Source organism: Thunnus thynnus, chromosome 18, assembly GCF_963924715.1.
Source record: "Thunnus thynnus chromosome 18, fThuThy2.1, whole genome shotgun sequence".
In the NCBI taxonomy this organism is placed as follows: domain Eukaryota; kingdom Metazoa; phylum Chordata; class Actinopteri; order Scombriformes; family Scombridae; genus Thunnus; species Thunnus thynnus.
In genome coordinates this window covers 15129414-15155038 of record NC_089534.1, presented here as the reverse complement: position 1 = coordinate 15155038, position 25625 = coordinate 15129414, and the positions used below count along the sequence as shown (strand labels likewise).

General features: G+C 38.9%; 2 protein-coding genes across 2 annotated transcripts; both read left to right on the top strand.

Moving 5' to 3' along the window:
- Positions 1-2672: 2672 nt before the first annotated feature.
- LOC137169812 (E3 ubiquitin-protein ligase TRIM35-like) lies at positions 2673-5886 on the top strand. The gene is made up of 6 exons (XM_067573188.1): positions 2673-3355; positions 3459-3554; positions 3638-3868; positions 3974-3996; positions 4574-4692; positions 4806-5886. The coding sequence occupies exons 1-6, from the start codon at positions 2951-2953 to the stop codon at positions 4835-4837; spliced, it is 906 nt and encodes a 301-aa protein (XP_067429289.1). The 5' UTR covers positions 2673-2950; the 3' UTR covers positions 4838-5886.
- A 147-nt stretch (positions 5887-6033) lies between these two features.
- On the top strand, positions 6034-24568 carry LOC137169807 (eukaryotic translation initiation factor 4 gamma 3-like). Its single transcript, XM_067573182.1, has 15 exons — positions 6034-6428; positions 6798-6995; positions 7769-7897; positions 8068-8304; positions 13193-13297; positions 14979-15117; positions 15450-15562; positions 16162-16334; positions 18436-18561; positions 19734-19815; positions 20403-20504; positions 20701-20847; positions 22113-22194; positions 22336-22482; positions 22923-24568. Exons 1-15 carry the CDS (start codon positions 6267-6269, stop codon positions 23102-23104), a joined length of 2124 nt encoding a protein of 707 aa, XP_067429283.1. The 5' UTR covers positions 6034-6266; the 3' UTR covers positions 23105-24568.
- The last annotated feature ends 1057 nt before the right edge of the window (positions 24569-25625 follow it).

The following is a 25625-nucleotide window of genomic DNA, read 5'->3' as shown; positions in this document are numbered from 1 at the left end:
CTACTGAACATTCACATCCAAGCTAACACTGTGCGCCCAGCTGAAAGAGCAAAGCTTGCAGTTTTTCAAGCTAACACCATCAGTCAAAGGCTAACACTAATGATTGCTCTAACAGAATTTACTATGTCATTAGCATTACATGTAATACAGTATGAGAATTGTGTGTTTGTGTCTTACAGAAACTGAAACATGCTCAAGTGATTTTATTCACATTGCAACCTACACCAAGCTAATCCTCTACTGCACTGGTTAAAACTCTCAACACATCCTCATTGGAACTTATATTAACTTGTGGTGACTTTGCTGGAAATTAGCAACATATTTAACATGCCCTATGCTGCATTTAGGCTTTGTCAGTAAAATAAAATAAAAAGAAAAATCATTCATGCTTCTGACTTCATGCCTTATTACTAGATGACTGCTGTTGTTGCAAGCTTGTCCCAGCATATAATTGGAAATTAACCTCAAGCTTTACATTATTATTGTGACACACATTTGTAATGCTTTGTTGACAAACTAGAAACAAGACGCTAATTTTAGTTAGCTATATTGCCTGTATAGCCTTATGTAGCCCATTAATATTGTATTTATTCACATCTAGAATGCCAGAGATGATAGCTTTGTGCCAGTGTGGCCAACAGTTTGATTATTATGGCTTCTCACCAAGTGGGAGACATCATAACCGTCAGAAATCCAGATATCTTAGACTATAAATTACAGTTAAGAAAGTGACACTAACAGTTTTTCTCTATAGGGTCAACATATCGCCATGGTGCACCAGCTTCTTTCCCCTCATCTCAACCTCAACACTGTCATCTTCATCAGGAGTAGAAGATGAAACAGAACAAAATGAGGAAGCAATGCAAGAAATAAAGAATTCAATGCTATTTGTTCCTCGAGGTTTCTAATTTATTTATGTATGTTACATAAAGGTTTTAAGTTAAGGATGTTTTTAATATGATAGAAGGCATACAATGTACACTTAAGATTACAGCCTGCATACCCTGTACTTGCCCTGTAACTACATGTAACAAGTGGGGAACTACCACTGCATATATACAACTTAGTCTGTAACTACAGAGAACAATGTGAGAACAGGTTGTTTCAATGTTACTTGCCTCAAAACATGGAAGAACAAACTAAATTAACTACACAGTTTGCTGTCAGAAGAGCATATGAACCATACATGTGCGTTGTGATTCATATGCTTTATCTTGCTATATCTATTTTTATTTCCTGGGATGAAAGGAGGCCGTACACAGAGCTGAAAAAAGGTAAGCTTGCACATTGAGGAGCTGTAATGCAGGTCAAACACAATTGCCAGAGAGAAGACTTTCAACGTTTTAACAACTTGTCAAAGTGTTTACACCGAAACACAAATGAGTGACATCTAAGATGGGTGAATTCTGTCCACCGATCTGTCCAACGAGGCCAGGAGCCAGCATCCAGTAATGAAGATTGTTGGTGAGGTGAATAACAGCTGAGACAATCTTCAGAGACTGACAGTATCCATGATAATACACTGTCTCCTTGACCTTTGTTCCAAGGTAAACACACTGATGAAACCTATAGTTATTTTAAGTACCCCAAATTGATAAAAGAACAATGTCTGTTGGTTTGTAATAAGGTCATTTTGAAATAAAATTACATCAGATTTATTAAGTGCTGCAGAAGTCATCACTCCATCTTCCCTGAAACATCCAGATTTTTGTTCAGTTTTATGGTCAAACTGTACCATGTAATAATAGAATAGGTACCCAGTAGTTAAAAATAACTAGAGTATAAATTCTTTGTAAGTTCTTGACTTGTTAGCCCCTTATTCCATAACTTCATATCTTGTTCCCTTGTACTGACATACAGTACTGTGTAAAAGTTTTAGGCACCCTAGATGTTTAGATTCTTATCCATTATGCAATACCATCACGGAGGTGTCTGATCGGTCCCAAAAATATTCACGACATGACAATGACCCCAACCATACAGCTAGTGTCATAAAGAACAGATGGTATGGTCCCCACAGAGCCCTGATCTCAACATCATGGAGTCACTCTGAGATTTCATGAAGAAGCACTTGAGATAGCCTAAATAATAAATCCACAGAAGAACATTCTTTCTCCAGGATGGTTACAACAACCTACCTGCAAGTTACCATGAAAAACTGTTCGAGGAGAACTGGTGCTGTTTTAAAGGTAAAGCTGCTCACAGCAAATATTGATTTCATTTAGGTTTCTGCTGTTTACTCAACTTTGTAAGAAGTTAATTGATAAATTAAAACAATTTATAGCAATATTTTTGGAAGCATTCTCACTTTACTTTTAGTGCCTAAAACGCTGCAGGCTGTAATCTAAAGCATTACCCACTAAAAGTGATGTGTGTCTGCTCTTTTCAGCTTCAGGTTACTCTTCCCTTAAAACTGTGATGTCTGCAAAGTCTACTGGTGAAAGCACAATTTGTTCTTGAGTATGGGTTAATACTACTGTTCTATTAGTCTAGTCTTTTTTTAAATTTTTTACTCACCATGCCAAAACATCTGAGCAAAAGTACTGAGGACTAAACAGGAAAAAATCTGATGAACAGGAATATTTCTTTCCTTATCCTTTGGTCAGATGAATGTGCAACACAGGGTAGGGCGAACCTTCAGAGGTAAAGAAAAAAGGAAAAGCTCCTCCTTTTTCACACAGAAAGCAGGAAGAAGTGACAGCAAAGTCACTCCCAAAAACTGCTCGTGTTAATCTCCTAAAAATAGAAGTAAAAAGGGAAGACAGTCCAGCGGTGCGTATGTATGTGTTTATACTGACATTTCAAGGGTGTTTATTGATAAAACCGCGACTAAATTACTGAAAGTGAGCGCTGTCTGAGCAAAAACGAGTCAATCTGTGAAATTGAAAGTGAAAGTAAGTTGTCTGTCAGAGTCAAGCATTAAAAGACAACTACGGAAAACAACGACAGAATGGCTGCCAATGAATCACCGTCTGAAGTGGACTGCTCCTGTCCTGTGTGCTGTGACATATTTAAGGATCCTGTAGTCTTGTTGTGTGGTCACAGCTTCTGTAAGCACTGTCTTCAGGAGTGGTGGAGACAAAGTAAAGTCCAGACGTGCCCGGTCTGTAAGGAAATATTTTCAATGGCTCAGCCTCCACCTAATCTGGCACTGAGAAATCTTTCTGACACCCTGAGACAAGAGAGGAGTCAGAGAGCTACGACAGGATCCAAAGAGTTCTGCAGTCTGCACAATGAGAAACTCAAGCTCTTCTGTCAAGATGATCAAGAGCTCATCTGTGTGATTTGTAGGGATGCAAAAAAACATAAGACACATAACTGCATCCCCATCAATGAAGCAGCACAAGACCATAGGGTAAGCAATGTAGTTTACTATAGCAACAGAGAGAGGTCCTGGGTTTGGTAGTTTTTTATACTAATTTTAGAAATGATCATTCTTGTTCTTGTTATTCTTATAGACCAAACTGAAGGTTCAGCTGATGAATTTAAAAAGCAAACAGAGGTCATTCAAAGCAGAAAAACTTGAGTGTGATAAAATGGCCAGCCACATCACAGTAAGTCACAAACATGATGTTTACAGCGATAGCCAGCAACATATCATGTAGTCTGCTTTAGTCAGAAAAGTGTCTCTCCTCAGCTCCAAGCCCAGCAGACTGAGGAGGCGATAAAAGGGGAGTTTCAAAAGCTGTACCAGTTCCTGCGGGCAGAAGAGGCTGCAAGGATTGATGCTGTGAGGAAAGAGGCGACACTCAAGAGTGAGGCAATGAGGATCAGGATTGTAAATCTGACTGCAGAGTCCTCCTCACTCTCAGACAAAATCAAAACCATGGAACAAGAAATGAAAGAAGAAGACATCTCATTAATGCTGGTAATTAGTGATCACTTGTGTCAATCGATATCCAGATGTAAATATTAAACATATGGCATAATTTGATGTATTGATTTGTTATTGTGTTTTCTCTTCATTTAATAGAATGCCAAATCCTCTATGGAGCGGTAAGTGGCTTCATGTACACTTCTGAAGACATATTAGACCAGTGGCAGACTCAGGCTGTCTCAGAGGCAGGGGCGAAAAAATATAAAGGGCACCTGATACATTGGTGTTAGTCATTATCGATGGCCCCCACTTCACAATGTTTTTCTCCCATATAGTGCATCCTTCCATCCTACAACAGCATCATAGGGCACTGCATTACATCCTCTTCTTTTAAAGAGCACATCATATTTTCTCATTTTGGGGTTTTTTTACAGGGCACAATCACATTTTCTTCCACTGAAAGGGCACCATGAGGGCACTTCAATCCAAATTGTCACATATAGAGGCCCTCTATAGGGCATTTTCATCCTGATTTACATATAACTAGACAGTCATCACAGAACTTTTGTATGTTTTCTCCTTGGTGTGGGCACCTTAGAGGGCACTTTATCATTCATTTATTTCTTCCTTAGATTGAATGATTTTCTATCTCATTATAGAAAATCATTGCACTGCATTGCTCCAAACATAAATGCTATCAGTATAGTGTTTCAGAATATTTCACTGGTGATCCTTGGCTACCTAATATTTTTTCAGATCCCAGTGCAACCTGCCAGAACCAGAGACTCCATCAGGAGCCCTGATCGATGAGGCCAAACACCTGGAGAACCTGCAGTTCACAGTCTGGAGGAAGATGAGGAATATAATACAGTACAGTGAGTAATGTATTGCTGTTTCCACCTTGCCATATTTTGACACTAAAATCTGTTGTTTAATTACTGGTAAATTACTTATTCAGTAAAAGCATTCTCATTTTTTTTCCATTCAGCTCCTGTCAAGGTAAGATCAAGGTCAAGGTAAGGTCAAGTTAATCTTTATTTCCCCAAGGAGCAATTTGTTTTACAGCCAGCAGTAAATAAATGCAATCAACAACACACACCAACCTGCAAAAGCCTCAAATAACACAAAAAAGACAAAGAATTACAAAATACTGTTCAAAAAGCCAATGGTGGCAGGGTCCTTTAACTCTGGACCCAAATAAAAGTGGCAAACCTTTTACTCTATCAAAGAATTTGACTCATTTGACATCCAGAATGAAGGCTCAGCAGCTCCCTTACAACCCAGAGGGACAATCCGACTTGATTGTTCTTGGATATGAAGGCTTTAGCTCTGGGAAACACAGCTGGGATGTGGAGCTGAGGGATTATTGGGCTGTTGGTGTGACTGCTAGAATCAAGCATCAAATATCTGAAAAGGTCTGGGGCATTTACCTGTATGGTACATTTTCAAGACCTTTGTATGATCTTCCTACAGAGAAACACATACATTTCATATCTGAAAATCCATTTTCAAAAAAGGTCAGAGTGCAGTTCAATCATGATCAAGGAATACTATCTTTTTTTTTTTTACTTTGACAAGAAAACACCTCTACGTATCATTGAATAAACTTTCACAGAACCTGTTTTTTCACATCTTAATATATGTGCAAAAATCATTCGAGCTGGATTGTCAGTGAGAATAAGACAACCCAAATAAACATTCTGCATTACTGCAGAGGTCAAACAACAAGACGAGGCCTTGAACTACCTTATTTTACCAGTTTGTATCTTTTTATCATGATGTCTTTTATTTTTCCTTGACTTTTTCAGACTTAGTTTGTTTTTGTACAACTAGGTAAATCTTTGTATATTTCTGTACCTTTTTTATGTCTGTAGCCAGTGACATGTTAACCTTGCACTGAGCATTGTCAGTAATGCAAGTTTTCCCTGTTTTCTATTTGGTTTAGTCTGCCTAAAAGGGGCACTCCATTGATTTTACACAAGATATTCAGTTTACCTGTCATGAAAACTATTCAGCCTACAAAATAGGCCCCATCACTGCATGATTTACAGCTTGGTAGAAGTAAAACTAAAGAAATGAACCTTTGAGTTTTGTTTAATTAAATGTACAATGAATAAACTGTGATGATCTGATTTCAGTTGTCATTTCACTGCAAATGAAACTGATGTTCAGAGTTTAATAAATAATAAAAGTGAGCAATTTCCTTGAGAGCTCAACTTGTTCTTCAGTTACATTTCAGCTTAACTATACAATGAAGGTGCAGCTAGTGTGTGCTATGGTGAAACTACCAATGGAGTCCAGTATTTACTGAATTCAGGATCACATTTAAGGCACCATTGGGTTAGAAATGCACACACACTCTCACCAGTCAGACTCCTTTTGCTTTGTCGCCAGTATTACTAGATCACTGCTCCCCCTTCTGTTCCCCTTCTGAACAGGACAATATGTAATGTTGGCAGATTTAAAGAAAAACTGTGTAATCATGGTGACTTCTTCTTTCATTGCATGTTGTGTGAACAATAATGTTCAGCTGAACAAGTCTGAAAATGCCTGGAAACCTGTCATAATGAGAGAGCCCAGCCCAGAGGACCGAGAGGTGCAGAAAACACAGGTATGACCAAAAAGATACACACATGCACACAGGCAAAAGGCACAAAAGATACATCAAGGAATATTAAAAAGCATCAGCTATCAGAACCAGACTAATTTCAAAATCCTCTTGATTGAAGAGCTTTAAATTGTTGGAAAATCTAACCATGTCAATCAACCTACTTTACATGATTAACAGACAGTTGTGAGGAAAAGTACTCCTTCCATAAAAGTTGAATAAGAAGTGGTATTCTTTATGAAAAACAAAAAACAAAACAAACAATCAAAAACAATAGCCAGTCCTTCAACAGAGTTAGATTTTCAGTCTCCAAATAGACTGACTGATTGATGTGATTGATGACCTCTAATTTTTCTGATCAATTCCCCTCAGGAGCTCTTCAGGAAGGTACGCAGCATGCTGAACAAGCTAATGCCTCAGAATTTCCGCCAGCTTATGACGCAGATGGGGGACCTAACCATCAACACAGAAGAGAGGCTCAAAGGAGTCATTGACCTTGTCTTTGAGAAGGCCATTAGTGAGCCCAGCTTCTCTGTGGTTTATGCAAACATGTGCCGCTGCCTCATGGGGGTAAGCACTGACACTAAACAGTCATTGTACTGATCAGAATGGAAGAGTTTGTAAAATTGAGGGTAAATAAACAGGCTCATGTTTGTAAGGTTGCTGGTGTAATAATTTGACTTTTCCAGAAGATGTTGGGGAAAAGTATGACTAATGCTTACTTCAACTATGGTCCATTTAACATATGGAAAAGACAGGAATTGTAATACAATAATAATTAGAAAGGTTCAAAATTTCAGAATTTCAAACCAATGGGTTGCAAGAAAAAAATCTTAAGATGTATACACCTACTATCTTCAGCAGTAGGAGAGGAAGAGAAGGCTGCTGTTGCCCTACTTGGAGTTACATTTGTTGGTACATTTGTTGGTTTAGTGATACATAAAAATCACTAAACTCTAAATAATCTTTACAAATGGGTCAGTATTTATTAAAAATCCATATACTTACTAAGATACTTTTAAAAAGAATGTGGGACAAACATTTTATTTTTCTTAAGAGAAACTGACTGCCATCAGTTCATAACCTTACAAATAGCATATACACTAGGGTTTTAAGTATGAAAAAAATCCAAACTTGGAAATGATTAAATTCGTTTTGTGTGCTTTTGTGAAGTAATTTCTTTCAGTATAACTTGCAGAAAACTACATGAGTCTTGTGGCCTCGACTGCAAGAGACCTGATTCACTGTTCAGCATTTAACATAAAGGTTTTAGTTCATCACTTAACTCATCTTTATAGTTCTGTTTCTTTATAATGTCCATTATGTCTACTGTTCATGTACAGCTCAAAGTGCCAAAGACAGACCAACCTGGCACTTGTGTGAACTTTCGCAGTCTGCTGCTAAACCGCTGCCAGAAGGAGTTTGAAGTGATGTTTGAGAGGAAGCAGAAAGAGCTGGACTCTGCTGCATTGGTATGTGGCCTACAAATTACTCAAATGTGACACCTGATTCTATACTGTTCCAAAATATTTTCAGTACGGGTGATCCTATAGAGAATGAAGCTCTTAACTCTGGATCACCTCTTGTAGAGCATTTTTGTAAATAAGAAGTAACATAGCGGCATTTCTTCTGTCTCCCTCAGTCAACGGAACACAAGCAGCTTCAGGAGGAGCTGGAGGAGGCCAAGGACGAGGCCCAAAGGCGTTCCATCGGCAACATTAAATTCATTGGCGAACTTTTCAAGCTCAAGATGTTGACGGAGCACATCATGCACGATTCTGTGGTGAAGCTGCTGAAGGACCAACACGAGGAGTCTTTGGAGTGCCTGTGTACGCTGCTCACCACCGTTGGCAAGGACCTCGACCACACGAAGGCCAAGGTGAGTCAGGAAAAAAAAGTTCTTTTATGAAGTGAAGAGGAGCAGTTAATGCTTACTAATATTCTAGGTTTGTGTTTGAGCGTAATTTGTGAGAAAATTGCTGTATCAAGGTCTGCACACTTGAATCAGAATGGGCACCGCTGGAATTGCAATTTTGAGGAGATTGTAGTAGCTCAGACAGCCTCCAAAACAAGGTGTCTGAAGTCTCTGGTATATAAATGAAGTGAAAATCTTTTTTTTTAATGAGTGTTTTTTAAATGTGAATCAGGTTTTTTGAGTCCTCTAGAGTAGTTAACTGAATATCTTTGGGTTGTACACTGTTGGTCAGGACAACATTTGAGGTTGCACCTTGGGCTTTGGGAAACAGTGATCAACATTTTTCACCATTTTCTAACATTTTATAGACCAAACGACTAATTGAGCATAGCATTACTTCAGGCAGGCCAGTCAAGCTCACCTCACAAACCCAACTACATCACCTGATGGCAACTGATCTCAAAGCCACCCACATCAGCTGATTCCTTCTATAACCGGGTCTCCTGTAGATATCAGTGACTCCCAGCTGGACAGTGTTCAGTGTTCCTCACAGCCTCATAGTTCAGTAGTAGTGGCACAGGGAGAGACTCTTTGCTTTCAGTACATTACAGCCTTTTGCAGACAGAGATGAAACACAATGTGCACCTGGCGCAGCAGTAGAGATTTATTTAGATCAGTCTCACAGATCAACACATTTACCTACTTTCTGTTTTGTCACGGATGTACTGTGTGGTAGTGGTGCAACAGGTATGCAGGTTGTATACAGGATTGTTCATACAGTTGGACTCCAAATTGTTGTGCCCATGACATGTTTACCAGCCAAATCTGCCTTCCTTTTTTGGCTTCTACCTCTGAACTTATTGTTTGTATTTCACTAGCAGTAAAGTTCTTCTACATTTTTACCATCACTGCCCTCTTTGCAATGAGTGGCAGTTCTCTCCACTGCTGCACCGCTTCAACAGAGCTTTTCTTATATAGAGAAATGGGGGCATGGTAGTATGCAAAATACGCGCTATTTATGTATGCTAAATACCAGGTACGGGCCTGTCAATTTAGAATGATTCTGATTCACTAACATATGCATGGTAGTAAGAGCAAAATTGGCTGGTGCGCACGTCATGAATCTGGTGGTAATTTTGTGTGTGCACTTATTTTATGAGCAAAGCAAGAACATGTCTATGCACATTTTAGTGAATAAGGACCATTGTCTGGGACAATTTTTATGATTCTGGTGTCAAATGTATACATCAGAATTCCTTTTTATATCTCCTTCTGCCATTTACTCAGAATATTTTTTAAAGTTATGTGATAAATATGTATAAACACAACATTATTTCAGAAAAACTTTTATTAGAAATGATGTACAAAAATTGTCATTTTATTTGCACATGAGGAGCTCAATATGATCATTTGGTTACTACCGAACATAGCATTTGTACTACGTAGCATAAAACATACAAAGTGTAAAAATGTCAAATGCAGTGATGTGTAACCTGAACACTTTAGGATCAATGTATAATTTTCAAGACATCTGTAACCTGAATAACCTGAACATTCCAGGATCAACAGTTCTGTTAGAGTAAATGTACATTACATGTATAATCAACTAACTTGTGCTCTGGGTTGAAACAGAGCCTAATCTTCACATCTGCAGCTACACAGTGCCGTGCAAGCAAGACCAAAGCTGTAGCATTTGCATCTTCCATGGCATTCAAATCTGCATCCACTCTTGGACAGTTGTTGGCAACATTCTGCAATAAGGGGGAGATCAGTCCACAAGATCTGCCACAAATCACCTTTTTTGATCCATCCCCAGTCGGCAGGACTTTGTGCTTCTGGTTAACAAAGTATTGATTGACCCCATATGAATCGTGCCTAGTAGGCAGCATGCTTTACATACTGGAGAAGAGCAGCTCAAGTAGGAGGGATGGCTTTGTATGGCCTCTGCTTCCAAGCAAACATGTCGAGCCTTGTGTCATCAACACCATCAGCTGTACTGGACCTGTCATACATCATGACCACAAAGTTTTCCAAGATCTTCATGTCAGCATCATCTATTGTTATACGATGATACGGGCTGAGTTTGCCGAAAACATCAGAAGCCTCATGCAGTCTTCTTGCCTTTACCACAGAGGGCTGACACAACATCACAGCCAGTGAAGGCATGGAAGAAGAGAATTCTTTTGCTCCTCTGAAATCTATTAGACACAAATAGATAATGGGATAGGAATCCAGCTCAGGTTCTGGCCTTGGCCAAAGGTAATCCATAACTGCTAAAGACCAATCTATTGAAGGGTTGGCAGAATACTGACCGCTATGATGAGAAAATCAGTGTCACTGGCTTTGATGAGGATTCTTTTGCAGCCCCGCTCTACTGCCTAGCTGGCATGCACAAATATCCAAGTGTCAGCTTCCTCATGACTACAAGGAGCCATTTTAGCCAGGCTTATCAAGTGATTGCTGGCATCGCCTTCTTCTTTGGTTACAATGATCATGTTTGTGGCAGATGTGGGCTATCTTGTTGGCAAGAAGTTGAAGTTCTCAGTTTTGTTGTTGCTGTCTCTGAGGAAGTTCTTCCAGTTTTATGGGACTTTACCAGTGCTTGTCACCCTGCGACTCCATGTCCTTACTTTGACCTTGTCTCGCTCTTTAGACTTGATGGCTGTTATACATCAAATATCTGTCCATTTGCACTTGGCTGAGTATGCCTGTACGGTGGGCAAGACATCCAATTCTGCATAGTCTTCAAATGTCTTGAAGTTTGCTGTGACAGACTATTGACCAATGATGAAACATCAATGATGATGCAATCAGTATCTGGTTCCATATTTGGGATCTTAAAAAGGGGTTCAAGAATAGCAGCGAGCTGAGATTTCTGACAGGTACAGAGCTTTCCACCATCACTCAGGGCAGCAAGGAACGGATGGTTCTCAGGGCGAAAAAATTCCTTGAGATCACATTCTCTGTTCTGCTGATGGATCCTCAGTGATGCCAATTGCTCCCCCATCAGCCTTGATGACTGCATTGGCCTGCTCATTAGCCGCGTCAACGGCATTGCTGAGAACTCACCGTACGACTTGTGAACAACAAATTTTCCACTACGGAACTCCTGGGCCATCCATGAATGTTTCTCTTCCAGGGTCAGCATATCTCTCAGGTGGATTGGAAGCCATCGTGCATAGTTCACCTTGTTGCTTGCAAAGAAGTATGATATCAGCTCAGCCAATGAATGACAGTACAAGATGAAGTTGGCTTCCCTGAAGGATCAGATTAGTAGCAGAATTGCTAGCTCCACTGACAATACTGGATGCCAGAACTGAAACTGCTGCTGTTTGCAACTATAGCCTCTTTGACACATGGAGTCTATCCCTGAAATGTTCAGAAACATTTCCTGCATGGGGTCATGTGTGAATGGGAGCAGGGATCGATACTCAGGGAAATCTGTACCGCCAATTTCGCACCTAGTAACATTTCAGGGAAAATGCCAGTATGGTAGACTCTGCTGAATAGAAGAGACATTGCTATTTTTGTGTTGTGTTTAAATATTCTAAATAAAATGTTCACAGTCTTTTGTAAATGTTTACTCACATAACTATTGCTTTCATGAAGCCATATCGTTTCTTCAAAGCTCCGTCAGACCCTGAGCCATACTCAAGCTGATTATTTAAAATTTGAATAATAGCTTTGAATAATTGATATGGCTTTATGGAAGCAATACAGTTAGTTACATGAGCAAACTTTTACAAAAGACTGTGAACATTTTATTTGAATAATTAAACACAACACAAAAATAGCAATGTCTCCTCTATTCAAGTAACAGCTCCCTTTTAAAAGTCTGTGCTCGGTGTGACAATATCACAGCATCATGTTCCATTTAACATTATTATTTCATCTTTAATATCACAATCTAAATCATATCCATAACATTAACTACTCTTATGGAGCAGAGCAAAGTTTTGGTGAGCAGGCATACAGAGAATGGAGATGCGTGGTGTCAGATCCATAGAAACGAGACAGAGACAGCAGAGACAAAGTGGTTTGTACTTAAGGATTTAAAATTCACTCCTGCCGATTAACTGGTGGACATGCTGCTCCACCAGAAACATCTCTAAATGTAGCTACAGTAGGAGCATTTATTCATTAACAAATAGCCAAAACTATACACACATTGCATTGAGGTTCACAGCTAACATTATACTGCAACTTCATACTCTGTATGCTCTGGTCTAGCAGCCCCCGTCACGCACCTGCTCTCTCTCTCAACCACACTTGCTATGCACACAACCTAACCTACACCCCCTGATCCCTGCCCCCCTCCTTCTTTTCCCCATCTATTCTGCCTTTGCCATGACATGTGTGAGAAGGTGCAAGACTGAAATGCTCCTGAATGTAGCTGCAAGTGTGAATAGTGAAAATCACTAGTGGTGCCTGAAAGGTTATCCCAGTAATTTACCAGGAAGTATGTGTGAAAGAGGCTTATCACACCAAGTTTCAAAGCTGGACATTTCCTGGGAGTTACCAGCCGTTTCATTGCAGTAATCAGTGTAAGCTGTCTGAAGAAGCTTATATAGACTGCTTGCTGTTATCGTATGCAACTGATGTGTCCTGGTGATGCTGAAGCCACTAGAAATGATTCTGCTGTTCCGGGAGATGCTATCCCTGCTTCCACAAGGGCCGCAGTCCAGCCACTGTCCTGGAAAAGACAATTGACTTCAGTGCAGTCATCAAACTGTAGGCCTTCAAACATGATAACAAAGTTGTCTTCACCATACTTTTCAGGCCAGTGGCACTGAATTATTTTTGCTATTGTATAAATGTCTCAAATTAACCCTCTCTTTCATTCTCTCGTCAGCCTCGAATGGATCAGTATTTCAATCTGATGAAGAAAATTGTCAAGGAGAGGAATACGTCGCCTCAGATACAGTCAATGGTACAGGATGTTATAGACCTGAGATGGGTGAGTGTGTGGTTATTGATGCACATGATATTAGTTTTATCTGCACAGTCACACAGCTGAGTCCAAAGTCCAGCCCTGTGTTCAGGCTATCTCTGGTCCACAATATATTTTCCCCACAGAGGTTTGTTTCCTTGATCTTTCTGACCCTCTGGAACAAGATATTGGGTATTCTGGTCATTATCTGCTAAATGGATATCTACTACCGCTCTTGTTTTTGGATTTGAACACCTTTTTAGAGAGACTGGTGGGAGAAAAACTCAGTGGGAAAATATAAGTTAGGACAGAGGCAAACCTGGACCTGAGGCACATACTGTACACTACTTGTATGTGCTTGATGACAGAGGAGCTAATTGCCTTTTAAATCCCATGAAAACTTCAATATTCTTCTATAAGATTAAATTTACCTGACTAAATAATCAACAAAAAAACATCATGTTGTATTATTTATTAAGAGTTAAACTCCCAAAAACAAAGCTTATCTTCTTCCTCAGGACTGTGTGGGTGTGATTTGATTGACGATGGCCTGGCAATATAAGCAAGCAATCCCTGTCATCAGGTTCTGATTCAAATATGGTTAAATCCTGATTGTTGCACAGAAGTACATGATGTCACCTTTTTTAGTTGGGAAAGTAGGTTGTGAGGTCCATTAATGCTGTTAATGCTAACTCATTACAAAAGGTCTGCATGCTAAAGGATTTGCATGCCAATGCACTAAAATGCTGTGACATTGTATGTTTATAATAGTTTAAAATAGTGAATTAACACTGTAAAAAGACACTACTGAACCACGATTTTCAAGAAAACATAAACAATGCATGTCCTCTGAACTGATTTAATATCTCAGCCATTAATTCTAGATGATTCTGTTCAATCCTGTACCGTTACAGAACAGTGTATTTTTACATATTTATTTATTTAGCTACTGACTTTGGAACTTGAATCTTAGTACATAGATCACACAATTATATTGTAGGTAAGATTAATGTCAAATGCTTCTGATTTATTTAAAAAAACAAAAATAAATTAAGATCAGATGATATTCTGAATTTACGTGTTTACATTTACAATGTCTTCAGTAGTAGACTGTGGGAGCACATGAATCTTTACTGGGCTCAGAAACAAATACATGGACTCACAAGAAAGAGAAATAAACAAGCAGCAAATGACTTAACATGACAACTGTAATATCAGGCTTTTCTAATAGAGAAACATCTGCACTGATTAAATGTGATTTCCCTCCTAACTCTTACCTAACACAAGCTGTTTGAACCAATGTCACTGTCTCCCACTACAAAACGTAAAAACACAGATTCAAGCCCTGTAGTGCTGCTCTGATCAAATTTGAAATTAAGATCAGCAAGGCTACTTAGGCAGTGCAGGGTTCTCTCTGTTTAAAAACAAAACCAGCATATTCAGCCGTGTGGAAGTGTAGCAAAAATGAAGGATCAAGACATGATGTTAACATGTTTGTCTGTCAGTATCAGTGCATTCCTTGAATTTAGAATATTCTTCTGTGATCGACAGCTTATTTTATTTCTGAACAGATGCATCTGGTATAATAAAATCCGCTTATACTCTCAAGATATTAAAGTTACCATTAAATCAAGAAAAAGAATCAGTTTGAAACCTCTGAATCTGACATTGCTATTTGATTCAGGTCATTGTGGTTCTCTTTCCACAGCACAACTGGGTGTCCAAAGGAGCCAATCAGGGCCCAAAAACTATCAAGAAGACTCACAAGGAGGTGAAGATTGAAGAGCAAAGGCAGCAGAGAAAAGTGTGCCAGCAGCTGTTATCCAAGAACAGCAAAAGATGTCCAGGTCAGGCCTATAGTCTAAATCCTCCTCTTAGTGTCACATCAGCACAGCTACAGTGACTCAGGAAGCCTGCAGGCATATGAGCAGACTACCTGTGCCTGTAGCCTGCAGACACGCTATTGTGCCCAACAGCAGACAGGAAGCCCTTTGCCCCCTCTCTGTTAGCTGACCTATAGTATTTCATCAAGTATGGCAGTCTTAGTCAGAAATGTCATTCTGACAGCCTCTTTCACAGTAGTTTTACTCCAGTGAATGTAAATATCAGTAAATCAGAGAAGACAGACTCACACAGACCTGAGACAGACACTGTTGTGACTGTTGTTTTACATTGACAGTGAAACCTGGGCCAATGGTACAGACATGGCGCAGACCTGCCCTGTCTGAGGAGGAGATAGAGAGGAAGTCCAAGTCCATCATCGACGAGTTCCTCCTCATAAATGATTACAAGGTACTGAGATTCACGTGAAAATCAACAGTAAATGAGACTCATGGCGTCTTAAGATCCATGATTTTAGGTGCAAACGTTTGAATCCATATTGTAGGGGTTTACACTACATTTATTTTACAATTTGTTTCTTGTCTACCATGGTCTGTCAGGAGGTCTGGCTAACCCATGTATCTATGGGTGAAAAGGGATCTGTTCAAAAGTCTGGAAAAGCACTCAACTTGTTGCTTAGGAATTAAAGAAAGATTGTGTTTTGAAAAAATCAACAAACAAACAAGGCTGTCCTCCTACAACATCCACAAACTGCTGCTCACAGGGATTTTAAGGATTAATCAGGGATTTCTCCTGCAGATTCATCTATTATTCAAATAACTAACTTTTTATTAGCATTTATAGCATTCACTAAGATAAAGCATGCATTTTGCATTTGTAGCATTTAATGATGAATGGATAATTGATTATTAACTTGGCCAAGAGAAATTACTTCTATCAAACATTAGCATTTGTCTTTTTTAAAATGCATTCAATAAAGGACTGTGTATGTATTCCCCTTTTTGTTTCTCTAGTTTCCAGTCTTGATCATATTTCTTTGTTTTCTGTAGGAGGCTATCCAGTCTGTGGATGAGCTCAACTTGGGATCTCAGTTGCACATCTTTGTGCGCATTGGGGTGGAATCGACCCTGGAGCGTAGTCAGATCACACGGGACCACATGGGCCAGCTCCTCTTCCAGCTGGTGCAGCAGAGAATCCTGCCCAAACCCCAGTTCTACGAAGGGTCAGTTCACCTGCATGCTGTTCTCTACCTTACATGAAAATAATCAGTTTCTATAAACATGGAGCTGATTGTCACCATTTTGGCACATCACAGTCATGCCTGCTTTTTGTAAATGTAACTTCTGTGTTTTTATAGTTGGAATACTGATTGAAACACTGTATTCATAAAAGAGATGCTTGTGATTCTTTTTAACCTCATTATGACCTGAGTAACTTGAGTGAAAGAATTGTGATTTACCACAAAAAAACATGTCAAAACAAAGACTTTTAAAATGTTCTTGCTGAAGGCATACGCCCAACCTGTTTAAAGGTCTATAGAAATCATTTTCCAGCTGTTTGAAATTTGGGAATCAATCAAAGTGCATGCAGTTTCATTCATTCATCAATCAATCAATCAATCAGTCAATAAATCAATCAATCAAGTGCTATATAGATTATCCAACCAATATCAGAATACAAAATATTTTGAAAGTTCATATTCTGTAAAATATAGTCAAGAAATGTAAAGAAGTCTGGGAAATTCAGAACATTTTGAAAATGTAAGCCTTTTGAAACAGTGATATTTTTAAAATATATTTAAAATTCAGTTGCTTTTGTATATGAAAAGGACTATAAAATTGAATCCTCTTCAGTCCCTACACTATACTCTGTAATCTTAAAAAAACAACCCATTATTCAGTCATGACCTTCCCAACCTCATTTCCACAGTCTTGAACAGTACAGTTCATTCATCCAAATCTAAAACAACTTTCACAACTCAAACTTGAAGTCATGTTAGGTATAAAGTAAAAATAAATGCGCACAGATAAAACAAATGAAGAGGTGATTTCTTTTTTTCAGGGACTTAAAATTTCTTGCACAAAAGCAACAGAACCCCCATAACCCTTCTAATGTGTTAGAAAAGGGTTTACACCTTTAGTGTTAGTGGGTCAAATTTGACCCGTGTTTGAATTCATTAACAAGCAATTCATTGTGCTTGGGATCATATTTGCTGTGTGCCACTCTACAATTGAATTCAAGTTAATACGCTTTCTTGGCATGAAACATAATTTCAATATTATTACATAATATTATTATACTATTTTTTATAGGATATTATTACTATTATTTTTGTTTTTTTGTATTATTTGTTATTCATGATGGTTTGGCATCATTTAATATGTATTTCTCAGCCGGGTCAAATTTGACATGTAACACAACAGATGTAACTTTTTTTTTTTTTATAGGCATTTATAAAAAAGAAAAAAGATCAAAATGTGTTTTATCATATTCCGTAGGCAGATATAATGAAGCCTTGTTTTGATCAGAAAAAATTTTAAGTATGTTTCACACATCTAAACTTGAAAACACAATAGAAGGGTTAAATAATGAATTTCAGTGTGAAATCACAGGTTTTTTTCCTATAAATTAGTTGCTTATAGGTGGTTTGAGCAGCTCCAGGCCTTATACATGCTGATACTCATATGTGTGAGTATAGTTGTGACTTTCTTTATCACAGGAACCATAATATCTTCATTTTTTAGTGGTGTCTGTCATGGAAACTGCCTGCAAACACTCAACATTATGAAATAATACACAAAAAACTGATGTATTCGATTAATATATTGTGACAATATATGGAGGCATTACCTTCCAACACAGATGTCAGAAGGAATTGTCTCAAAGGAGGGAAGGGTGCAGCAGTTCTTTAATAGCATTCACAGAAACAAAGAAACCTTGAGGGTTGGTTCCCAATGTGTATCCAAAAAGCAGTCAACCTACAGCAAACTCTGGATGTGCCAGAAAAGTTTGAGTTCTAGCAAGGGTCAGAGTTTAACACCAGTATTACCTTCCATGGAAACAGAAATGGTAACACAAATGGTAACAGGACACTCGGGGAAAGGATGTCTTCTCCATCCCCTCGAAGACTCTCCCAGGAATGTGCTATAAATCTCCTGGCAACATATAGCAACACATTTTCTTCTAAGGTATTTTGGATCAACACAGTAACAAATTCATATAGTAACAACAGAAAGAAATAGAAAGTGAATAAATTATAAATCTTAATGTTTCATGTTAGTTTACTTTCACATGTCCTAACAAATAATTGTTTGTTTTTTCAGGTTTGCAGACACGCTGGAGCAAGTGAACGATATGGCCATCGACATTCCCCATATCTGGCTGTACCTGGCCGAGCTGCTCAGCCCTGTCCTGAGAGAAGGGGGCTTCTCTATGAGAGAACTCTTTAGGTACTGAGATGTCTACTCTTGAGTCATTCACTTGATGCTCAATTAGCCACTAAAACGGCCACCTTGTTACCAGTCATATTTTGATCACCTCAGTATGCACAGCCTCAGTGCTGAACTAGCTGAAATTTTGGGGTGGTACACAAAGTACTGCTTTGTGTACCACCCCAGCAAACCACTTTTATTTGATCAAAAAAGCCACATAATTGTCATCCTTTGGACCCAGTTTTTCTAGTTAATATGATTTTCCTCTCTCTTCTGCTCATTTCCAAGATGAATTAATTTCAAACTATCCATCCATACATCCATCCATTTTCTGTTGCTTATCCGGGACCAGGTTGCGGTAGCATCAGACTGAGTAAGAAAACCCAGACATCCCTCACTTTGGCAATGCCCTCCAGCTTCTCTTCGGGGATCCCAATGTGTTTTCAGGCCAGAAGAGATATGGAGTTCCAGGATGTTCTGGGTCTGCTCTGGGGTCTCCTGCCAGTTGGACATCTCTGGAACACTTCCAGAAGGAGGCTTCGAGGAGGCATCCTAATCAGGTGCCCAAACCACCTCAACTGGCTCCTTTCAATGCGAAGGAGCAGGCGCTCCTAGTAAAATGAGAGCTTTGTCTTCTTGCTCAGGTCTTTCTTCCCCACAACAGTCTGGTACAACACCCACATTAATGCTGATGCTGCACTGATCTGCCTGTCAACCTCACGCTCCATCTTACCCTCACTTGTGAACAAGACCCTGAGATACTTGAACTCCTTCACTTGGGGCAGCAACTCATTCCCAACCCAGAGGGAACAGTCCACCTTTTTCCAGCAGAGGATCATGGCCTTAGATTTGGAAGTGCTGACTCTCATCCCAACTGCTTCACATTCGGTTGCAAACCGTCCGTGTGCCTGCTGGAGGTCACGGTGTGTTGAAGCTAAAAGAATCACGTGATCTGCAAAAAAACAAGAAGCAATCCTGAGGTCCCCAAACCGGACACTCTCCTCTCCCATTCTATTCATTAAAATCACAAACAGAATTGATGACAAGGGACAACCCTGGGGGAGCACAACACCCACTGAGAATGAGTAGCATAAAAGTTGTTTGAGCAATTAGTCTTTTCTGTCCCTCTGTATGATGAAAAATATTTGGCAGACTTGCATTTAATTTCTGTCGTTTCTGTTTGTTCACAGTGAATTAAGCAAACCTTTGATTCCTGTAGGAAAAGCTGGGATTTTAATTTCTGAAGTATTGCACATACTATGCAAACAAATGGTAAGCAACACTTTGACCTTTTATTGTTTTTTTTATTCATTCTGCACACATATATATTACCTGCTGTCATTACAAAGCCAGTGGTGTATAATCATCTATAAAGTTAGGGACGTGCACAATTAATAGATAGATCATTCACTTAAATGTCTAAAAAGACTAACAATTGACTGTTTTGTGGGTTATATAATGTGCAGCCCTCTAAAGAAATACTGTTCTGTTCTTTCACTTTGTGATAGATATTTGGTCATGTATTATTTGAATGTTAAAGCTCAGTGAAAGGACAAAATAATACACTTTATTAAGCGCTACAAAGGATTTGATTATTCATTCACTACTATTATTAACATTAATCAGTTGTGTTAAATGTGCATCCCAGTAAAAAGTTATTTTGCCCTTGTGACTTGTAACAAATTAATATGCTTTCTAGGGACAGTTTTTATTTATTCATCAAGTAATGTGTTTTCACTGTAAATTGGGAAACAGTCTATTCAGTCTACACTGCTGAAATTTTCCTTCCCGCTGCTGGAAACTGGATGAAGATATTTCAGAGAAGTGAGGTGTGACGTTGTCTCATCTTGTCCCCACAGAACGATAGGACTATGGTGGGTTCTCTGTGGAAGGAATCTGGCCTCAACTGGATTGACTTCCTCCCAGAGGGAGAAGATGTCCAGGCTTTCATCTCACAACAGGTTGGTGATGAAGGGTTTCAAGTCAAGAAATATCAGTATTATAGGAAAACTCAGTCACTATTCATCTGCTTTCTTAATACTTCTTTAACCCAACAAGCTGATAAAGAGCACATTCTAACCTCTCCTCATTCCTGTTGTCCATTTAATCATCTTTCCCTCGTTTGTCACTCCCTCATCACATCTGTGATACAAACAGAAACTCCAGTTCATTCTGTCAGACAGCTCCGGCCCTGAGACGACTCTCTCTAAAAGGATCTTGTCTCCTGAGGAGCTGAGCCGCCAGCTGGAGAGACTCCTCCTGGAGGACATGGCCAGCAACCAGCAGATCTTTGACTGGGTGGAGGTATGAGAAGTGACAAATGTATGCAGACATTTCTCAAAGACAAACCATTATCCAAACTCTGCAAGATAGTGGCTAAAACTCAGGGCATCCTATTTTTATGATTTACAGAACTCTGACACAGTATATTTACATATTTATTCACTAATGAGCAGAAAATGTTGAATTAACAATTTGATATAAGAATGAATAAGTTATTAATAACTCAATATGACAGAGTTAATATGGGAATTTAAACTAACTAATATTGGCCACAAACACTGTTTAGTGGCTTAGATAATCAAACTCTGAAGTTGAGGTCGCTCTCAGACCATTTTTGTTGGTTGATATATTTTTTCACTGAGGAGGTGTATAATTCAGGGAACTCTTATACCACTAAAATAAGCTTCTGCATAGTTTTCCTTGGAGTCATTTCTGTGGTTGCCATGGTTACATGGTGAGCCACAGTACCAAGTTGAGAAAAGTTTTACCACTGTTGTGTTTACATGGGAAATAATGGAGATAGTGACTGCAATCACTTGCTATCTGACATCTTTTCAGGTGAGGTGTATGTATGTAACAAAGCTTCCTGCATGTCAAAAGCCAGGGCTTCAGCCTTCTCTAAGTGCTTTGTTTGCAAAGTTACCTCTACTTCCTCCTCGTGATTGTTCATGCATGCCCACAAACTGCTGCTCACTCCATAGTATTTGTTACTATGATTGTTGCTAAGGTTGTTCAACGGATTGTTCATGTTGTCCACTCGCTTATTTTGAATCGGATTTCAGCTCCAACATGTACAGGTGTATTTGAGAAGTTTCCATTTCAAGTAAAGAATGGGAAAAAGAAGTGAAATCCTACCACTTTTTTGTGGTTGTTTACGTAGCCTCCGAAGCTGGCAGAAATCTGCTGAGGGGCAGCTTCTGGGAGCTAACCAATCAAAACAGTGTGGGCTCATCTAATAGAGAGACAGGAGCTTAAACGGCCTTTTTCAGATAGAAACTGAACTGAGGGGCTGCATTAAGGGCCAGTATAAAATAAATAAGTTTTATAAATGTAAATCATGCAATAAATATAGACGTGGAATATGCATGATATGTCCCTTTTAAGTGTCTTGAGGACATCATCCAAGAAATACTAAATGGTACAAAGGTCTGTCTTTGCACCACAGTTTAGGTAAAATCATGCCATGATGTTGTTCTTCAGTAGCATCACTGCTAAGATGCGTTGAGCCACGTGAAATTGACAGATTGTGTGTGTTTTGTTCTCCTTCTCTGTGCTGCATTTTCCAGGCAAATCTAGATGAATCTCAGATGAGCTCATCTCCCTTCCTGAGGGCTTTGATGACAGCTGTCTGTAAGGGAGCAGTGAAAGGTAAGCACTCCACCACCTGGAGGAGAGACTTCTCTATTCTCTATTCTGCTAAAATCTCACCACTGATCGCAATATTTACACTGCTGAACTGAACGAAGCAGCTCAGCGTGCACTCACTCTGCCTCCTGCGTTACTACACAGATGATAACACCAACTGTCGAGTGGACACGGCCGTCTTCCAGAGGAGATCGCCTGTACTAATGAAATACCTTAAATCAGACACTGAGAGACAGCTGCAAGCACTTTATGCACTTCAGGCGCTGATAGTCTCCCTCAATCAGCCTCCAAGTAAGTGATGCGTTAAGAGTTCGCTCCTCCTACCTCCTCACAGTGAAAAATGTATTTTTCTCTTTTCCTACATTTCTTATCAGAGAACATTAAGTTGTGGTTACAAGCAATACCTTAGTTGTTTAACACTAATGTTTTAAGCAGTTTAAACTAATGTTGGTAATATAATCTCACCACAAGGTCCATTTAGTAGCTGTACTAGAGTCTTTGATCATATCGCATTATCTTCATCCGCAGATGGATTTTGTCCAGTTGTTAAGGATTTGTAGATGTTCAAATTTTCATCTTTTCTGAGAGCAGAGAAAGTAGATCACAGCAATGAGAACAGAAGCAACAAACTTTGGTGATCCCCTGAACCTTTCAGAGCTGACAAAGATGAGTCTTGATGTGACGTGTATTTGCTCTCTCTCTCTCTCTCTCTCTCTCTGTCTGCCTGTCAGACCTTCTCCGGATGTTCTTTGACTGTCTGTATGACGAGGACGTCATCTTGGAGGACGCTTTCTTCAAGTGGGAGATGAGCAAAAACCCTGCCGAGCAGCAGGGTAAGGATTTGGCCCTCAAGTCTGTCAGAGCCTTCTTCACCTGGCTGCGAGAGGCAGAGGAAGAGTCTGAAGATGATTGATGAGGGAAAGATCCCTAGGACACAACAGAGTAGATCTGCATCCTTACAGTAGAACAAACATTCAAAACGGGTGTGTGGGCAGATCAACATTTTTTCTGTGGTACTGTTCTGAACATGCCGTCATCTTGAGTTTGGATTCCAATGGCAGAAATACTAAATATAATACATAGATAGTGTTTTTGTTTTAAACTTGAACTTTTTTGTTACTTTTTAAGAAGACATTGAAAAGATACATGGTTTCTGGACTCTGATTTTTTTTTAAGGAATGCAAATATGAAAGTTATTTAACATTTGCAGATGCTCACAATTAGAAAATGAAAGAAAAGAAATAGCAATATAATTAATTATAATTACAAAATAGCAAGAGATGAAACAAGACCAGGTCAAAATCTAGTATATGGCTGGACTGTGTATGGTCAATGTGCGAAATTGTGGCCAATTTGTTACAGGGATAGTTCATTCAAACTGCTTCAACAATTTCTTTTCTTACTGGTTCATGATGTGTTGATAACTTGGCATTGATGACAGAAATGAGTGAGTATTGAATTTGTAAACGTGTAATTTTCAGATATTTGATAGGAATCTCCCTTTTATTTGAAGGTCAGTTTTTCTCTCCACACAAAGGAATTAATTAGTAGTCAATGTGATTCCTCAAAAGAGTGCCAAAGATCCTTTTTCTTTCAAAACTCCTCCTAGACTATAAAAACTTTTACAACTCTTTGCCAGGCAGCTGTTGCTTATTCTGTTTTCTCTCGGCCTTATCAGCCGTGATGGCCGTCCATGCTTTCTGGGTATTGTCTTTTTTATTCTGACTGAGAGCTGAAAGCTCCATAAAGAAGAAAAGACTGCAAGATGCCTAAGCAAAGTTATGCCGTTTGCCATTTGAGTATCTATTATTTTTGTAAATTCCTGTTTTTTCATTTAGTTAAACTTTTAAAGACTTTTCCAAGGATTCTTTTGATAAGGTAGAGCTCCATGCATCCCATTCTGCAGCCATGCATCAAGACTAAAACACAACCCTGTGGTGTTTTTAGCCGACTATGTGGCCTCATTGAGTCTGAGCCGTCCCCAGCATTGGATTCACTCTCCTGAAGAAGTGCTGAACTTGAGCGCTTCACTGAAACTGCAGCGGTTCTCATCTGGCTGTCAATCTGGGGACTATAAACTTGGCGAAACAGTAAGAAACTGTCTGCCATGCATTTATCTTGGTTAATATAAAAGCCACTCAAAAACTACATTTTTATTGGCTGTAGACAGTCTTGGCCCCCTCATTGCGTTTTTGACTCATTTTTGATAACATTCATTGATTAATTTGTTCTGTCTGCAACTTGTTAATTTAATTTACCCAGTCATTAATGCATTCATTCATTCATTCATTCTAGTTGTATATATGTATGTGTGCTGAGTGTTTCCCATTCATCCCTATCCCTTTGTAGTTAAATAAATGTCTTCATTCATAGCCGAGTCGTTGTATATGTATATTCCTTTATATCAGAAGATGGAGGTCTGTGTATTCAGAATTTACAAATCTCAGGTATAAGACTGATTAATTTGATTTTAATGTTTTTCCCCTAATTAATTATTTAATTAAATATTTAATTGTCTAATTAACCCATAAAGGTGGTGCCCCTTATAATCTTATGAGTGCATATTATTCATTTCTAAATGTATGTTACCTGTAAGACTCCTCCAAACATCATTAACAATAACATGCAGCTATTGTAGATATAGTGAAATTGTAATTGCGGTTATTGCATTTAACTGGATCAACATTTCAGCAGCAACAGTTTCTTCCAATTACTTTTTTATGCTAAAACACCACTTTACACCTGTGTGGCAAATATTCTCTAGTTTATGTGAACAAAGATGAGCAGCCCACAAAATCTGTAAATGTACAGAATGAGAGTGATCCTCAAAACTATCATCCTAACTGCACAACAGCAGTTCAGTGATGAGTGTGCAGCCAGCAGTAATCATGCTAGTAGATTAACTGACTGGTTCAAAGTCAATAACAGTCACAGTCTGTGTGGCTAAACTGCCGACTTGTTTACAACCTGTCTGATTGTCTCACCATTCATGTTTGTTACCCTGTTGGACATATTTTTAGGGATGTTGCCACTTTCTAAATTTACGGCATTTACTTTAGTAAGTACAATTTCTTTAAAATCTGTGTGTATTCATCACTGGATTAAAATTTTCCATTGAAGTATTGAACCTACACTAAAAGTGACCCTGTACCCTGATTTGTGTCTGCCCTTTCGAGCTTCAGGTTACTCTTCCCTTAAAATAGTGACGTCTACAAAGTCTACAGGTGAAAGCTCACTATGTTTGGCATTAAGGCACAATTGAGTATGGATTAATACTACTGTTCCATTAGTCTAGTCTTTTCTACTCACGAACCATCTGAGTAAAAGTACTTAGAAAAAACAGGAAAAATCTGATAAACAGGAATATTTCTTTCCTTATTCTTTGGTCAGATGAATGTGTAACTATTCATTTCCCAGGGCAGGGCGGACCTTCA

Coding starts and splice junctions, on each gene's coding strand:
- LOC137169807 (XM_067573182.1), top strand. CDS start 6,267: ATGTTGGCAGATTTAAAGAAAAACTGTGTAATCATGGTGACTTCTTCT. Junction 8,305..13,192: donor TCGACCACACGAAGGCCAAG/GTGAGTCAGGAA, acceptor TTCTCTCGTCAG/CCTCGAATGGATCAGTATTT. Junction 15,563..16,161: donor TCCTCATAAATGATTACAAG/GTACTGAGATTC, acceptor TGTTTTCTGTAG/GAGGCTATCCAGTCTGTGGA.
- LOC137169812 (XM_067573188.1), top strand. CDS start 2,951: ATGGCTGCCAATGAATCACCGTCTGAAGTGGACTGCTCCTGTCCTGTG. Junction 3,869..3,973: donor AAGACATCTCATTAATGCTG/GTAATTAGTGAT, acceptor TTCATTTAATAG/AATGCCAAATCCTCTATGGA. Junction 3,997..4,573: donor GCCAAATCCTCTATGGAGCG/GTAAGTGGCTTC, acceptor ATATTTTTTCAG/ATCCCAGTGCAACCTGCCAG.